Source organism: Gymnoscopelus microlampas (genome assembly GCF_963454915.1).
Source record: "Gymnoscopelus microlampas genome assembly, chromosome: 9".
Taxonomy (NCBI): Eukaryota; Metazoa; Chordata; class Actinopteri; order Myctophiformes; family Myctophidae; genus Gymnoscopelus; species Gymnoscopelus microlampas.
Window position 1 is genome coordinate 50,875,786 of NC_139946.1, and position 18,630 is coordinate 50,894,415.

The following is an 18,630-nucleotide window of genomic DNA, read 5'->3' on the forward strand; positions in this document are numbered from 1 at the left end:
CTACTAAAAGTCACATTTAGACTGGTCAATTTACATGTCTGTTTTTATTAGGACTATAGAAGTGTTCATTTTCTGAAGTCTGAACCATTAAGAGCAGTTACTTGAAAATTGTGCCATCAGGTTTTGCACAAAAGCAATTTGAATAAAAATGACTATTGGCACATTATTCATATAGTAGTAGTGGTTTCTGTGTATGACTATGAAATGGGTCTGAATGATTTTGATTGAAACGTTTTTAATACAAATAGTTCCAATGGCATCTAAATGTACACATGTGGTTGTGAGTATATCTCTGCTGTCCGGCAGAAACCAGCTAACCCCAAAATGTTCATTTTTCAGGAAATTAAAAAAAGCGGAGTTAGGAGGTTTTGTTTATCATTGATAAGAACAGCAGAATGGACCGCAAGCTCACAATGAGGTTGGGGGTCAAAAGGGGGTGGAGCCTGGAGTCACCCTGGGAGTTTCACCCAGAGAATACCATATGATGCACAATACACATTGAATACCAGACCACAGGTTGATAATAATAAGAAGAAGAAGAAGAGCAGAGATGTGTTTCCAGTTTAAAAAGAATGTTTGTTTTATTTATAATTAAAGGCAGAATAAGCAACTATCAATAATACTTCAAACTAAAATAGAAGGTCATGGTCATGAGGTAAGAAATATGTGTGTAACCAAGAACACTCACAATAATTTGTATCAATTCACTTAAACAAGGCAAACTTTGTCCCATAAGTTGTCTACAATTACATACATTCTTTTCATTTCTACTTCAGGCACCACTTTCTTCACACATTTACAATTAGAAAAACTACAAGATTAAACGGGAACAAACATCCCTCTCCTCTACAGTACTTGGCACCTCCCAATCAACAGAGGATTGCCAGCACTGCAGAGGAGAGACGGGTGAGGTGATCGCCCTAATTAACTATCACCACATTCAATGAACAGAAATGTTTAAAACCATTGCAATGTCCATGTTCAGGAATTCATTCAGATAAAGATATTTTTGAGGAACATACTTTAACACTGACACTACAAACAGTCACTTCCAAGCTGGCCAGTGATAATTAATAGAAGCATCTGCAGAGGCGCAGCCATGGGTGGGCTGGGGTGGGCCGTGGCCCACCCACATAGAAAGCTGGCCCACCCAATTGCAAAAAAAAAAAAGTTTTGTAAATGTATTTTTTATTCTTTTTATAATTAATTTTTTGATAAAAGAAAAACAGTAAAATCAGGCAAAAATAAGAATTCAATAACATAACCCTAGCCTAACCCTAACCCTAAAACGGAAATAAAGTAAAAAAAAAACGCCCAATATCCGCCCAATAACCTCAAATTTTCGCTTGCGGGTCGGGGACACATGCGCGTGCGTGCCCACCCGCTCCTGCTCAGGCCCAGCCTATACTGGTGTTCTGGCTGCGCCACTGAGCAGCTGTAGTTAGTGGTCGCTACAGGGCATGGGCTGCATTTCCTTAGCCTCTAGGGACTGCAAGTATAAAGTTTTACACAGATCGGTGCAGTTATAGGTAAAAACACGAATCGGCCTGTTATAGATATACATTTATACATTTATACATTTATACATTTATACATTTATACATTTCTTCCTCTGCCTAGTGAGAATGCGCATATGCTGTGTTCATAATTTGAGGCATTTTGTTCAAAATGGAGCACTCCTGCAAACTTTGGAAGCTATTCTTGAAATAAAAAATCTGAAAGACCCGTTTCGTTTAATGACTATAGAGATACTGTGTAACGATTTGCGTGATGTTTGGACAACATCTGTAGGAGTACTGTCAAAAAATAATGTTGTGCAAAAAGCGGTCTCCTGGTGGCGCTCTAACAGGCCCATGTGAAAAATAAAATTCATACATGACAAATAAAGAGAAATCTTAAAACATAGTAAAAGTATAGTAGTAAAAAAATATATATATATTTTTTTAAAGTGCATTAACGTAGACCTACGCGAAGTGATGTGTTTTTTTGTTTTGTTTTTTAAAAAAAGTTCACATTGCACTTTTTTCAATTTTCGATACGGCACATTTCATTGTAGCACCTCCGGGATCCGGTTTTGCCGATCCCGTCGGCCTCCATTCTAAAGTGCACACTAAAACGCCATTTTCTCGTTTGTAGTTTTTCTCCTCGCTGATCACTGTTTAACATAAACCGTTGTAACTACAAATGGCGATCTCCGTTTTGCATGGGATTTTCACTGGGCGACGGAGAAGGATCTCCGCTGAGTTTACAAACAGTTTAGAGCTCAATCTTGAGGATTTTAACGAGGTCTATGGCGACGTGAAAAAAACAAAAAAACAACAATAAAACGTTGGCACTGGTGAGTACATTATGAGATTAACCTCTGGCATGGAATGTGTTCCAAAGTGAAAATAGGCAAATTATGTATTTGCTCTCTCCTGTCTTTGCTACACACAGTAGGATCCCTGATTCAGTTTCCAGTAGAAGGAAGAAAACAATCCCACTAGCCTCCTCAATTCCACCATTTCTGATTCTGAACCCAAAATGACCTCAAATTACATTTCTTGTGTTGACTCAGCAGGGTCTTGCGCCATGTGACCACATGGGGGAGCAAAATGGCCAAAGATTTAAAAAATGCCTTTCACAAAATAAATGTTGTGCCCCTCAAACAAAGTGCAGCAGGAAAGTCAGATTACATGAGTGCAGTAGATGTTCCATCAACCTGACTTTGTTGTTTGTCCACTGAGACTCCATTCATAGGATTGACCTCAGAGACACCATCCATAGACCTGGACAGAAGATAGAGAGGCAGGGTTTGGGGGGTTGGGGGGGGGGGGGGGCAGAGAGATAGAAGCAGACAGACAGTGAAGGAGAAAGAAGAGAGATTATTTTGAACTGTAGAAGAATTCAATCTTTTAATATAATCTTGATCGATTGATTGATTGAAAATGGCACGGCAGTAGGCCTAAGTTGTTGATAAGTTGTAAGTTGAATTCAAACAAGAAACGTTCTGTTGAAGAAAGGGAGTTCAACTGTGCTTCAGACAAATTAAGGCAGGTCTGGTGTGTCAGAGTCAGGACTCTGACCAAGATGTAGTAACATTGTCTTATTACTCAGCACCTTTATCAACCCATTTAGACCTGAGGCTGATTCTAAAATCGCCTTCTAAATCCTAAATTCTGAAAAACTTCAAATATTTATTTAAAAGAATATACTGTACATAGGAAGAAGAACCCCAAAAGGGGTTCCCGTCCTGAAAGGTATAGTTACAAATAGGCGTTCCCGCCCAAAATGGGTTAATATAGAGGCTCAAAGTTGGCCGAGCTGCTCCAGTGTGTCAGTCTGTACCTGTTCTCCTCATCACCAATTGGATTTTCAGGTCTGGAAACAAATGATAAGCGCAACCAACCCCAAGATAAACGGTCCAGAGATATGGTCTAGAGATAGGACAGATAAAATGGAAGATGAAGTTAACTACATACAGTTACTGAGGCACACACACGTGCACGCACTAGACAGACAGACAGACAGACAGACAGACAGACAGATAATGGTGGACTGACACCCCAGTCATATCCATTTTAAAGTCATCTGGATGAGCTTAAAAATAGTTCCTCGATGTTGGAGGACAAAAAATGTACATCTACCAAATAACATGTACTGAACCAAATAACATGTACTGATCCTGGTTCCAGGGACCCCCAGAAGCAAAGATTTCAGTAAAAAATATACGCTTAAAAGAAAAAACATATTCAATATTCATGATTAAAAAATAAATGGCTGATCTACAAACTCGTAGCTTGTATATCTACTATTTTTGAATAGCCAAAGCAAAAAATTATGCTTTTATCTAAAATCTAAAATGACACAGATGCTTTCCCGGTTTAATGGGTTAGGGTGCGGCCGGTCACACCGAACTTTAATACTGCCAATGCTTTTCAATGGGAACGGAGCGGTTTGTTGCCATTCAGGTATTTCTGCAAAATATCTGCCCGTATAGGAAGAATTAAAGTTCGGTGTGACTGCACTCTCGTCATTGATTTCAGCACAGCTTTTTGGGAGAAAATTGCTACAAAATATTGCTCATCATGGGGCCTCCTGCGTACGCATACAAACCTGGCGTGAGAAGTTGAATGCTTCTCTGCATTCTTTCCACCAAAAAGCTGAAGTAGTAGCATAAGTAATGTAGGTTTTATTGTTTGTAATAAATGAAATGACACTTAAACAGCAATCCACTCTATTAGAGTGCAGAATAGTCTATGGTTCTATTATATGTCTCAGTGACAACATGGAACGTCTTTCCACCTTGGCAAAAGTGACAATATTATTTATGGTTCAAGATACAAGCTTAGTAAGACTATTGATTTTAAAGGGGAATTTCACTTTAATGTAAACTCAACCTTCTGTGTGCGCCCCAGTTTTTAAGTTGCTTGATTCAATATTTAGATATTTGATATTCATTTGATCAGACACTCCCCCCTCCTATATAAGCCTACTCAACTTAAGATGCTATGATAGACTCAACACACGTCCCTGCTTCTGGTGAATGGGGATGTCTTCATTTTTCCATTAGTTATTACAAGGTGCTACTGACTGACACTATAGCACTTTGGACCTGGTAGGTACAACAAGAACATAATGTTACCTACCTTCTGTAGATCCATTGTATGAGTCATGATAACCTGAATATGCACCTGAATTAAAAAGAAATACCTGAATTAAACCAAACACAACAAACAACAAAAAAATGTAAGTAGGCCTGGCCTATTCTTTTTCTGCATTCTTGAGACAACTCCTTTATGTCTTTGTCTTAAAGGGGTCGTGCCATAGTTTTGCACTTTTTCTGTTTTTCATGTGTCTATGAGGTTGATAGAACTTCATTAAGCCCTCTGGTAGTGTTTTTATGGTGTTTTATGTCTTCTCTGACTATTTTGAGTTTCTACCTGGAGGCTGAAACCTTGAAGGTCAAACGTGCCAATAGAAAAACAGCGCTTTTGTGACATAGTAAAAACATACCCTCCCCCTCATTATCATAACACAACAGGTGTGGGCATGAGGAGGCGGAGGGACTAGGACAGGTGGGTGATGCTAAGGTGGTGGAGGAGGTGCTAAGGTGAGAACCAGGTATACTTAATGAACTGGAGGCGTGTCCCCATAAAAACATAATTTTAACAATTTCTGTACACTTTTTTGAAAAAAATCTTCCCCCTAGTATAAACATAATACCTGATGATCATGTTTTAGGGGGGGGGGAAATCACTGAAAATCACGGCACCCCGTCTTTAAAGGACAACTTTGTTTTTTTACAACCAAGGTTTATGTTTTAGATTGTAATTAAAGTAAATAAAAGATGAGTGTTAAAATTTTTAAATGTACTGCTTTCTATAGTTTTAGCAATTTTCGTGATCTTTTTTTACAGAGGGCGGGGGCATTCTGTCCGGTGGCTAAATATGTATTTTTTTACACAATAACCTGGTGTTTTCTTTATTATTATTTACAGTAGCTCTTCTAGCCCCCAATAACTCACATCTGGCCATCAAAGACCACAGGACCTTTTTTATTGTGTAAAAAAGGCATATTTAGCCACAGAATGCCCCCCGCCCACTGTAAAAAATATCGCAAAAATTGCTAAAACTATAGAAAGCAGTAAATGAAAAAAAAATAACACTCATCTTTTATTTACTTTAATTACAAGCTAAATTATAAACCTTGGTTGTAAAAAACTAAAGTTGTCCTTTAAGGATGTGGTCACACCGAACTGGAATTTTACCTATGCAGGTTGGATTCTGCCAATGTTTTTTAATGGGAATGGAGCGGTTTGTTGCCATTTGCGGATTTCTGCAAAAGAATTGCAGAAATCCCATTGAAAAGCATTGGCAGAATCCGCCCTCATAGGCAGAATTAAAGTTCGGTGTGACTGCACCCTAAAGGAGAAACCCAACGGTTTTTCGAGTCCCGTTCCCGACGATCTTTGCTGAGTGTCTCTCCCCGTCTCTCTCTCCCTGTTTCCTGTCCATCTCAACTATAAACTATAGATAGGGGCGGAAGTCAAGAGGCCAGGGGGAAATCTGCCCCCCACATGCATGGCTCTTTAACACCTTTTAATAACAACTCTATTGTTTGCTGAAGTAGGCACAACAAAGCAATAGGCTATAGGGGGCGGCAGGGGCTCAGGGGTAGAGCGGCCGGTAGATCGGCTGGATTGGCAACCGTGAGGTTCCCAGTTCGATCCCAGGCTCCCCCAGAGTTAGTGTCGAAGTGTCCTTGAGCAAGATGCTGAGCCCCTAATGAACTGAGCAGGTTGGTGCCTTGCATGGTTTCCTCCGCTGTTTTCTGAGTTGCCTATGGAGCACCTATGAAGTCCATCCATAATGTGGTCATTAACAGGTGATCTAGCTATTCAATGCCAGGTAATAGGTGGCCATTAGCGTGTTTGATCACTGTATTTTGTAATGATTTGCCATAATCATTTAGGCTATAGGCCAATGCATTTTAACAACGATTACATTTGTTTGCTCAGTTCATTCATTTAATATAATATAAGCTTGATTTGTGCTGTGTTACTTTAGAGTTCTTTGATCTTTGATTTGTATGTTCATTTGGTTTCTTTATTTTGGATGGGTATTCCTTAATTTCAATTTAGTTCTCTTTTGTTTATTTCTTTGAAAGTCATCTTCAATTATCACAAACTCTTTATTTTTCTGGTTACGATTATTGCTACTATGCAATATTATTACATTTTGTAAATAAATTCCTTATATTTCTTTGCAAGTTGACTTTGGTCCTTGTGGCTACTTGGGACCTGGGGAAGATGGAAAACTTTTCATGTTGTGTCTGAGCCACCCAGCCCTAGACTACTAGCGCATAACAGTGTTGCTTGCCGAAAATGACTGGTGTAGTTATTTTTGGTAAGCAGCCATCATACAAAAGACTATAAACAACGCTTCCTCGTTCATACTTAACTCTTTGCCTGTTTCGAGGGAACTCGTCAGATTCTGCCGCAGCCTGCAACTGACGAGTTCTGACGAGTTTTGTGTTTTCGGTGGTTTACGATAGATGGCGCTGTTATCTACCCTATGACCCTTACTAATGCTCATTATAAGATGACACCATTTATGAGGCGCAGTTTACGGAGCTAGTTCAGGCCAGGCAACTCAAGGGATTGGGCCAACCGATCAGGTGACTAGTCACATGCGCTTTTTCTCCTGGTCAGGTGGTTATAGGTACTGCGCTATTACCTGCTCACTCTGGCTTCCCTGTCTAGCTGAGTTGACGTGCTTCGCTACTGCTGCTGCTGCTGCTGAGATCCTGCGTATCGCTGCTCGCTGCTTACCTGCATGCTGCTGCCCATGAAAGACATCCCACCGCCTCCCCGGCATCCACCTGTAGGCTCTGTTTCTAGATCCCCATGGGGGTCTTTATTCATTCCCTGTAAATGCTATTTGGCATGTAACATTTATTAAAATGTTATTCTTACAGGGAGTGAATGGATTCAGAGCCCTGACGCCAAACTATGCTTCCTCATGCTTTCTATATCCATGCTCAAGCTTGCTTAATAAATATATATTCTAATCCAATCCAAGAGTTGTCTGACTGAACTGTCTACTCAATCTGTGTTTCATTGGAGGGCTGTGGACAGTTAAGAAACATGCCTACCAGTGTCATCATCAGTGGGGATCTTCATACCCGGATTGTCCACTGAGTCTCCAAAGCTGACCTCAGGGACTTTGAGCATAGACGCTAGACGGGGAGGAGGGGAGGTGGACCAGAGAGATAGAAGCAGACTATAATAAATACCTGAATGGTAAATTGAAACCTGTATTTGAGTTGAATTGTCAAATGAAGAAACATTATGATTTTCCTTTACAAATACATATCTATTATTAACTGATTCAATTCAGGTAGAAATGTAATGACATACTGATGAACACAACAAAAAAAGTAATATTTTTCTGCATACTACAAAATTCTTTCTTTCTCTGACTAAGGGCACGGCCCCACCGCACTTTTATTTTACCTATGGGGCGGAATCTGCCAATTCTTTGTCAATGCAAATGCGTGGATTCTTGGAATAAATCTGCAAGACCAAGATCCATGCATTTGACAAAGCATTGGCAGATTCCGCCCCAGAGGTAAAATAAAAGTGCGGTGGGAGCGCACCCTTCACCGCACTTTTATTTTATCTCACGGGGAGGGTCCTGAAAGTGAGTGACAGGCGCGTCACTCCCGTTTTTTAGAATCCGCTGGCTGCAAAAAAATGTGGCCGTGCACAACCTGCGTTTAACAGCAGCCAACCATGTTTTGGTGGGAGCGCGCCCTAAAGGTGAAAACATTTCATCCTGTTTTTTCTCTTTTTTCAATTCACAGTTTTTTTCCTTTCTTTTCCCCCTTTTCTCCCATTTTTCCCAATTCCCAATCCACTGAAACTGGTTCTGTGGCGAATAAATCATGGTTTCATTCTTTCAGAAAAATTCACTCAGTGGAGTATCTGTTAGATCATTAAAGGTTACAGGTTCATAATGTTCAAGTGAACAATCATCATTTATCAGAAAATGTATTGTCTTACCAACAGTGAGTTGAACAGTGAATCTATTAGGGATTTCAGGAAGGAAGCATGTGTAGATTCCTTGATCGGTTGATTGCACTCTGGACAGTTTGAGGGACACGTTGCCTTTCTTCACTTCATCCATGAACAGGTAAGTTCTTCCCTTGTAGGAAGGATTCTTATTCTCATCAAATTCTCGCCCGTTCCTCTGGAAATGCACGTATTGATGATGTGGTAGGTCTGGTCTGGACCACTCTACAGCCATTTCAGTAGCATCAATATTGGGATCAACTCCACATGGTAGAACAGCATAATCTCCAACAGATGTTTCCACTACTAGACAATTCCCTGATAAGATAAGATAAACTTTTATTGATTTGTGGAGGTAAATTCAGGAGTCATAGTAGCAACAGCAGTGAAAATGAAACACAGGAGAGGTACAGGTAAGGACCAAGGTAAATACAATAAAACAGTTTTTACATGTTTTCAGGCATGAATACATGTATAATGTGTTTTTAAAAAAATGATTTAATTAGTGTTACAGGGACTTTAAATGTAAATTGTATACACGGTCTAAACCAATTTTCAATTTCATAAACTGTAGGTTAATTGTTGTGTAATTTACCTCCACTGTACCAGAACAGATACAGAACTGAAATGTGAAGGAGACTTGAGAAACATCTCTGGTAGTAGACCGCCATCTTCATCTAAAAACAATAAGGAAGAAAGAAAGAAAGAAAGAAAGAAAGAAAACCTTTTCAGCACTTGATTGTAAAAATGTGACATAAGTGATAATCTTGATTCTAAATAGGCTATACACCTGCTACTGTTGTTGCCATCTCTTAGCGTTTCTATTGTTCTCAACAAGGGGAGGGAGCGTATTTTCTTTATTGTTTGGCTTTGCTTAAAAGGTAGGGCAAGTGATATTTTAAAAAGTTTTTGGTTAAAAGGTTAAAGCACTATATTCTGATAGTAATCATTGCTATAGAGTGTTTGTTCAGTAACAGGAGTCTCCCTGTCTCTCCAGCTCTTTAATAAACAGAAAATACATTTTCAGGTAGGTGACAAAATCTCAAATTCAAGATGGGTTACTAACGTAACGCGTTACATAACGCAAATACTTTTTGTGGTAACTAATAACGTAACTAGTTACCTTTTCCAACGCCGTTATAGACCAATTATTTGTTTACCAACATTGAGACTGGACACAGGTGATTGTTTCACGCAATCAATTCTCAACCTGTTGTTTTGGGGTGCGCTGGTTTCAGCACACCCCAACCCCCTCTTGTGTGTTGGCTAGTGAGGCGCGTCCTAGACCTGATAGAATGGGTTTCATTGAGCACATACTGGTTGCACGCATACTGGTTCTTATCAGTGTGACGTCGTCTGTTAGTTAAGGGGTCTATAAGGGGTCTATAGTTACAGTGATTTAAAAAGGTGCGTTACTGCGTTACATTATGTGATCCAACTGAACTGTCTCCCCCGCAGAGCGGCTTGCCTGTCATCAGTGAACGTACGTCAGGTACGTCAGGATGACATAATCGACACAAACCCCCCATCCCCCCTCCCCTTTTTGGTCCCCCCCTCCGTTCCTTATGCTTACTTATTACACGGCTTGGTTGAATGCTCGATTCTGATTGGTCAGTCATCGGTCATTATTTCTGGATAATGACCGATGAGCTCTATAACGGACCGCTGTGTAATCAGAGACTCAGAACACCTGCTCATGTCAACCTGTGCTGCTTGGTTATATGCTTTATCCAACATGACAGCCATGTAAACAAACAAACAATGTCATTTACAACTAAACGTTGCTCTCAAGAATGTTTTTGAAAACATTTGAAGTGAGAAATAGACAATGCAATAACCGAGAAGTCATTCTATTTGATCCACTGCGCTTCCTTGTTTATCGTGGCACAACAACGGGGGAATACCAAAACGCTCGCCCCAAAACACAGTCGCCCCGGGGCAAATCCGGCGGTATTACAGGCAAATCGGCAGTAAATAGAATGGGGGGCGAGTGTGTTTTGGGGCGAGTTTTTTTCCATTTCGTCATTTGTTTTTGCGAGGCGAACTTGTCCGCCCAGCCCAATACTTATGGAATACTTTCATTGCCGTAAGCAAGGAAATACTTCGTTTTGTTGTTACTTTTGGGTAAATGTATTTATGTATTTATTAAGTAGCCGTGTAATAAGCGGGATAATGCATGGGGAGGTAGTCATTATTGAAATTTAAAGCCCTTCAGGGCGATTAACCACCGAGGCGCAAGGGCTTTAAATTTCAATAATGACTACCTCCCCATGCATTATCCCTTGCTTAAGGGTCTTACGTCGAGTATGAATAGGCCGAACAGGACAGGCAGGCTTGGATGGATCATACAGGCAAATCCAAGCGATCCGTCTCACTCTCACCCAGACTCAACTAAACAGATTGTTGCCTTCAGAGAACTAGTCAGCAAAATAGCAGTGAAAGCAGCAGGGCCAGCCCACTACAGTGCAGAAAGACGTTTAATTGTTCCACTACATTTCATAACGACTACAATGTTTTTTTCTCTCACTGTGCCACAGAGCAACGTGTATGTGTGTGTGTGTGTGTGTGTGTGTGTGTGTGTGTGTGTGTGTGTGTGTGTGTGTGTGTGTGTGTGTGTGTGTGTGTGTGTGTGTGTGTGTGTGTGTGTGTGATACAGTACACTGGCATAAGTGTGAGAGTTTTTTAATTTTAAAATTAAAAAAAGGTTTAGGGCACGCTCTCACCGCACTTTTATTTTACCTCCGGAGTCCGGACCGTCCCAAGACTCAGGAAGCAACATGGTGCTCTCAGTGGACCAACTGGTTGTAGCTGTTGCATCTCACCCAGTACTTTATGATTTGACCATGAAAGAGTTCCATTATGACTGACATTAAAGAACTGGCCTGGTTACAAGTCAGTGCGGTCTCAAAGGCTTCAGGTTAGCGTAATAATATATTTAGTGTAATAATATTACTCTAACTATATATTTAATAGCCTTGTCAGTTAAAAAATAGTCTTCTCTTTTGCACTTGGGGTTCGTACATCTACATACACATTCAGATTTAAAATATAAAGTTCTTACCCCGTGGCCACGGATTTTACAATCATGTACGGGCCCTCAGAAGTACCCGTATCTTCCGTATTGTTCAATAAAAAGCATTTTAATCCGATTGGTGGCCATTTTCCCATGGAGTTATAATGTACCAACAGTGCAATACACCTCTCAACCACTAGGGTCGCGCAGTTGAAAGCATACGGAGAAAATGTCCACTGATTGGATTAAAATGCTTTTTATTGAACAATAAGGAAGTTACGGATACTTATGAGGGCCCGTACATGATTTTAACATCCGTGGCCATGGGCTAAGTACTTTATATTTTAAATCTGAATGTGTATGTTGTCGTACCCCCAAGTGTGATAGTGCAAAGACAGATGCTGATGTGCGTCAGTGGTTGCCTGGCAACGTCAAGGCGGTGCGGGGTACGGGGACGGTCTTGAATGTGAGTGACAGGTGAGTCACAGCGTTTTTTTAGAATCCGCTGGCTGCAAAAAAAACTGTGGCCGCGCACAACCTGCGTTTAACAGCGGCCAGCCAACTTTTGGTGAGAGCGCGCCCATATAGTCAGTTAAATTAAGTCAATCAAATTCATTCAAACTGATAACTGACTGGGGAGGGAGTGTGGGAGATAGGTGGGTTATTGCTCTGAGTGTAATGATCATTACATCCTGATGTGAAAGAAAATATTTCTAAAGAAGAAGAAACAAATAAACGTTATGTATAGCCTATCAAAATCATTTGGAAATAATATATATTTTTTAATTTTATTGTATACATTTTTTCTTCTTTAAAAAAAAAGTAAAGTAAAGTAACTAGTTACTAGTTACTTTCATAATTTAGTAACTAGTAAAGTAACTAATTACGTTTTTAACTAATAACTATATTAAACTAGTTACTTTTTAAAAGTAACTTGCCCAACACTGGAAGTAATATAATCTATTAAAAATATAAAGTAACTCGCCCAGCATGTCTAACATGTATCTGGGAGCCTGACGTCGCAAGGCTTTAAAAGTCGTCAGTAAAATCTTTTAAAATCAATTCTGAAACTCACCGGCAGCCAGTGAAGGGAGACCAGGAGAATCCGTGTATGTAGGAGTCAGGACTGGTGTAGTCTCTCAAGAACGGATTCTCAAATCAAAGGTAAAAAACAGCAGAGGGCGCTGTTTTTCCTTTTTTTTTGACGATGGGTACCCAAAACTGGTGTGATGTGGTGTAGGACGGCTCAGTTGACAGGGCAGGCACAGCGCTCGCTCGCGCTGAGGGTGCGTTCGGACATATACGTAGCCAACTGAATGTGTTCCCACCTCCGGTGCACATTATAAGGATCTGACCGCACCTCTTAACTCTATGGGCGTGCATAAGACGCGAACTGCCTATTCCCATATTGTTGAAGCAAGGGGGCGGGGCTGGGAGAGACAGTTTGATATGAAGTCACGTGCTTTAGAGGAAATTTACGACCGCCTGTGTACACACACCGGACACTAGGGAAATCCGGCACCTGGGAAATTGGGAATTTTAGAGTTAGTGTCCACTGTCCACGGAAAACGTTTTACATCTGTCTGTCATGCAATTATTTTTTCCTTCACACTCACAGTGAAACTTGGCTCAGTGCAGTGTGATTGGTGCGCCCTCCCTATCTGACAGCAGTGACATTTCATGCAGGCAGCCCAGCCTTTTCTCATAAACCATGTGACAGACAGTAAAAAAAAAAGGCGCGCACACACACACACGCACACGCACGCACGCACGCACGCACGCACGCACGCACGCACGCACGCACGCACGCACGCACGCACGCACACACACACACACACACACACACACACACACACACACACACACAGGCGGTCTTAACTGTAGGCAAGGTTAGGCGACCGCCTGGGGCCTCAAAAGTCAGGAGGCCTCATGAGATTTACCGAAATTATTATTTTTAAAATACAAATAAACAGTTTTTCATTCCATTTGAGGCCCTCAAAAACCCTGAGTGAAAATGCCACAACAAGACCCCTTATTTTATAAGCTTCTCTTAATTTCACTCTGAGGGCCCCCTCAGTTCAGACTGCAATGGTCTATTCCATATGCCACCGCCCACCGGCCTGCCACCGGCCAATTGCAAGCCAAGCTGTCCAGAAACTTACGTCACATTCAGTGTTGCCAGATTGAAAGAGAAATAAGCAACCAGGTCTAGGAAAACAAGCCCAAAAGAAGCGGCCACATGAGCACTTTAAACCTGGGCTATACATGGGTTATTTAAACAAAAACTTCAACATACTAATATAATATTAGTATGTTGAAGTTTTAATATTTACAAGCAACTTAACAGAAAAAAACATTTAGAAGTCGCTTATAATAAATGGACATGGCAACACTAGTCACGTAATAAGCTCACACTACACTACTAAGGAGTAGGGAGGTGCCTTTATCTGCAGACATGTCATCCAAGGTTGCAGCCGTTACTACTTGGAGCTTCCACCTCGGAGGAAACACTACACACTCACTCACTGGCTAGTAGAAACAAAAAAAAGGCTGGGATTCCGAGACTACTCACTGGCTGACTGCAAGAGAGAAGGACGCAGAAAGTGAGACCGGCCGATTGTGAAAAATGATGAAAAACGCTTTGATAGCGGTGCAAAAAAACGGAGGAAGGAGGAAAATAAGAAGATCATTAATAAACCCGAAATTAGCTTCATTTTTCACCTCCCTCGCCCCCCCCTCCCTGCACCTGCTGGTGATAGCCTACTGTTTTTAAAGCAGCAACAACAACCAGCGTTAGTGCTGCTAGTAACGTGGCCACCCGCAGAACCTCAGAAAGGAGGACACTTTTTAGGAAAGCCGCCTTCTGCAAGGACCCCCAAATTGATATATTGTAGTCACGCCACGGACGGACCCCTTCTGAAAATATTTTGTGCCAGAGATGACTCACTCACACACACGCACGCACGCACGCACGCACGCACACACACACACACACACACACACACACACACACACACACACACACACACACACACACACACACACACACACACACACTCTCTCTATCTCTCTCTCTCTCTCTCTCGGAGGTGGGGGCTTTTTACAGCAGATCAGGCCATTTCTAGTAAATGACGTGGTCATGACGCGAACGGCTGTGTTGTTCACGGACAACGGATGCACGCTTATGAGAAACAACACAAATAAAACCTGGCGAAACAGTTGTGTGCATTAGCGCAAGATGAGGATAAAGGACACATATAAAGATGAAGGACACATGGGACAGATTTTGGATATATATGAACCTTTTCTGATATTATTATTCTCATATCGTCCTCCCAAGTTTGTAATGTAGACGGGTGTGGGATCGTTATCAGTTAAAGGGATTGTAGGCGAGTTCAGACATAATCAAAGAAAACAAGATATGACAAGTCATAATATCCCCGCTTGCGGCAGGCTTTTTTTGCCCCAATCTGCAGCACAAAATGTAAAAGTGGTCTTTAAAATGAAATCTCAGCCATTCCAATGCAACCGAAAGGACTCCACAGAGAGGTTCATCGGTTGGCTACCAATATAAAGTGTGTGTGTGTGTGTGTGTGTGTGTGTGTGTGTGTGTGTGTGTGTGTGTGTGTGTTAACGAAAAGTGCAGTAGAACCTTTACCAGACCATAGTGAAGTCTGTGGGTTTCAGATACCACATAGCCTTTATAAAAGTGAAGCTCACAACGTGTCTTTTAATTTCATGCAAGTTTGCCCTTTCCACTACTGGCTTACATGAACAAAATACCCAAATGGGTCCATTTGGTTTCATTAATGTCTTTTCTAATTCAAGTATTCAATAAAAAATGAAAAAGAGCAGATCTACAAGCACACAAGGCGGCGACGCGTTGTGAGCTTGTAGATCTGCTATTTTAATGAAGCATGAAACACGCTGATTTTAGCGTCAGTTTTGATGCTAAAAGCATCATCAATCTTGGAATGGTTTGCATCATTTTAATCACAAGGCACGTACCTTTAAAATGGTATAGGCTATAGATTGACAATGTAGGTGACACACACGCAAGTGTAAATGTGTTTGTTTGGGAAAAAAACGCTTGTTTCGGCGCTTGTTTTTCATTCACACACACACACACACACACACACACACACACACACACACACACACACACACACACACACACACACACACACACACACACACACACAGTGTTGCCATGTGTACTAATCTTAAGCGACCTCGTGTTCTGTAAAGTTGCTTGTAAATATTGGTAGTTGCTTTTTATTTGTTATTATTTTGTTGTGAGCTTGTAGATCGGCTACTTCCAAATAGTCTATTTTCAAATAGCCGATGCATATAGGTTTAAAGTGCTCATGTAGCCTAATAGTCACTTAAATATTTGGCTTGTTTTCATTGACCTGGTTGCTTATTTCTCTCTCATAAATCTGGCAACCGTGTCTTTGTTTAGACCAACGAAGAAGAAAATGCTGAAGTGATGTTTTTTTCCCGTGTGAAAGACAGTATTATGTTGCGAAAATATAAAGACATTACAGCACCATAACATGGTTAATACATTTTATTGTGGGATGTACAATACATGAAAATTACGGGTGTAATAACGCGACTTGCGTCGAGAACTAATGGAGAGCGGACATGACCGCGTTTGGCTAAAAACTGTTAGTTAGTTGCTGTTACTATTAGCCAAAATCGGCTAGCGCTGGAAGGAATCCACTTCACATTAACACATTTATATCATATTTACATGCCGAGTTAAGCTCTGACATTTAAGTGATATGTAGCCTGATATTACCAGATTGCTATAGTGGGTTTAGAATATTTTAGAAGTTTTTTTTCATTTGCTCATTGCTCATTTCAGCTCTTCTGGAAAATCAGCCAGCCCGAGAAGACTGTCTTCATGGGCAGTCAGAGGCGTGTCTAGTCCCATAGCTTGGGAGGACGAGGCCGTCCGTTCAGAGTATGGGAACGTATCCCATTGGCTTAAACGACAGCCAATCACGCAAAAAAAGTGTCGAATACATGTGGGAAATATGTCGGGTCAGAGTCAGAGTGAATATAGACCCGCAGCTCTGCAAGCAAGCGGGTAAAAACTGTTGTCAAACACCGCCCCTCCAGCAGTTCATTTCCCCGACCACCAGGGGGTGACGCAGGGGGGACTTTTTAAATGGGCTATGCCCAAAATAGGTTGCCTTATGCGGATACAATTCGCGGAACTGCCCGCCCCTACGGTTCTCTGAATTTTTATTTTTAAATAGGAACTGACCACATATATGAAGTTAAACAACTAAATTCTATCCACACGCTATCTTAAAAGTAAATTCTGTGCCTCAAAAACGAAGTTTGAGAGCGTTTTAAAACCGAAAGTAAAAAGTTCACACGGGCACGGACGCGCACGGACGCACACACGCGTGCGTTAATTTAGACAAACGTGACATAAACATAAACAGTAGGGAAAATACTGATTTCAGAAAGAGGACTGTATTTCAATGCAGGAAAACACCCCAGCATCATTATATAGTGGCTGATAGAGGGGAGAAAATGCAAAATATATATATATAAATATTTTTTAAATTTAGGCTTAATGTTGCCTACAATCCCTTTAAAAGTAAAACAAACATTTGATCATACGAGAATCAGCTGTTTGAGTGACGGCAACCGGAACTACAGACCATATGCGCCCATATAAGTCCTCAGAGCTGAAGTAGGGGGCGTGGCCAGGAATGGGGTGCAGTGAAGTCGGACTGAATGACTGAAACTTTTTAATTTTTTTACTCTCTTGGTGTTTTGTAGTAGGGGATTATCTGGCACATGTATCTGTTAAGAAAGAGAAATTATATCATGAGTGAAACGGCCAGTCCTTGGGAAACCAGAAAGCTACAGTAGTAGGCATCGGGTGTCCAGGCAGACAACAAAAAGTGAAAGTATGCAGCTGTTACCACCTGCGTAGCCTGCCTGCTAATGTTGACTGGGCGAATCTGAAATGGGTGCCTCCCCCTGCGTTGCGGGGCACGCGCAAATTTTAACATAAAACATTAACAACACACTAACCCATACCATAAGCCGTTTTGCAAATACCGCCATCTTTGATATGCCCAACTGCATTGTGGGTATGCGCAAAGCATTATGGGAAAAGAAAGGTCCCTACCCGCATCTCTTTGCTTTGATAGTCTTGGGCTGTAGTGTGCTATGACGGCAAGATGACAGACGCAACGATCAATTCAGTCATTTAACTGTTCATCAGTTAAGACAGGATTTATTAGACCGTGATATTGTTGTGTCAAATGCATTAAAAAAGGAACAATATGATAAAGAAATAGAGAACCAGAGGCGGTCCAAATTGCTAACTGAGTACATTTACTCAAGTACTGTACTTAAGTACAATTTGAGGTATCTTTGCTTTACTGGAGTATTTCCAATTTTCAATACTTTCTACTCCACTACATCTCAAAAGGCAAAGATTGTAATCTTACTCCACTACAATTATTTGATTGGTTAGTTACTTTGCAGATATAAATTATTACATACAGTGCTTTCATCATGTTCACCAATAGTATGCAACAATAAAATATTGCTGCACGGGTACTTAACTCGCCAGGCGGCGGGACCCTCCCCCGGGGTCGGAGCTTGTGCCACCGTCCAACTCCCCGGGGACATACTGGCTGGACGACGCCAGCTTTGGGAATGTCGTGCGTTTGTGTACCGGAAGATGAGAGCTGGTTAAGTCCCGGGAAAGACGCACTGTGATTGGCCAGTAGTCACTTTGAGTGGCAGTTGGGGAAAATGCAGTGAGTGGGGCAAACGCAGTCCCCACCAATATTATTTACGATTCTGTCCCTATCGGTATATAACTCGGACGGCGCTTAGTCAACTGTGCTGGACAACTTGCACAGTTGTAGATCGGCAGAGCAGTGTGACGCACACTCACTAAGTTCCCACCTGGCTAACTACAGGAGACCGTAGTTATAGTCTACCCTCCTGCTAACGCACAATATAACTAGCTCCCCCTCGCTAGCTATCTTCGCCGTCGGCAAGACTATCACTTGCGAACGGC

General features: G+C 41.3%; 2 protein-coding genes across 2 annotated transcripts in view; one reads left to right on the forward strand and one right to left on the reverse strand.

Annotated features, from left to right (window-relative positions):
* LOC311051243 (NACHT, LRR and PYD domains-containing protein 3-like) overlaps nucleotides 1-18,630 on the forward strand; it is a 380,092-nt gene that overhangs the window by 222,208 nt on the left and 139,254 nt on the right. The gene's annotated exons all lie outside the window — the stretch shown is intronic.
* LOC311051771 (myelin-oligodendrocyte glycoprotein-like) lies at nucleotides 603-12,772 on the reverse strand. The gene is made up of 7 exons (XM_084066407.1): nucleotides 12,643-12,772; nucleotides 9,150-9,231; nucleotides 8,546-8,872; nucleotides 7,636-7,719; nucleotides 4,629-4,673; nucleotides 3,328-3,416; nucleotides 603-2,768 (listed from the first exon to the last, which is right to left on the reverse strand). The coding sequence occupies exons 2-6, from the start codon at nucleotides 9,229-9,231 to the stop codon at nucleotides 3,355-3,357; spliced, it is 600 nt and encodes a 199-aa protein (XP_083922533.1). The 5' UTR covers nucleotides 12,643-12,772; the 3' UTR covers nucleotides 603-2,768; nucleotides 3,328-3,354.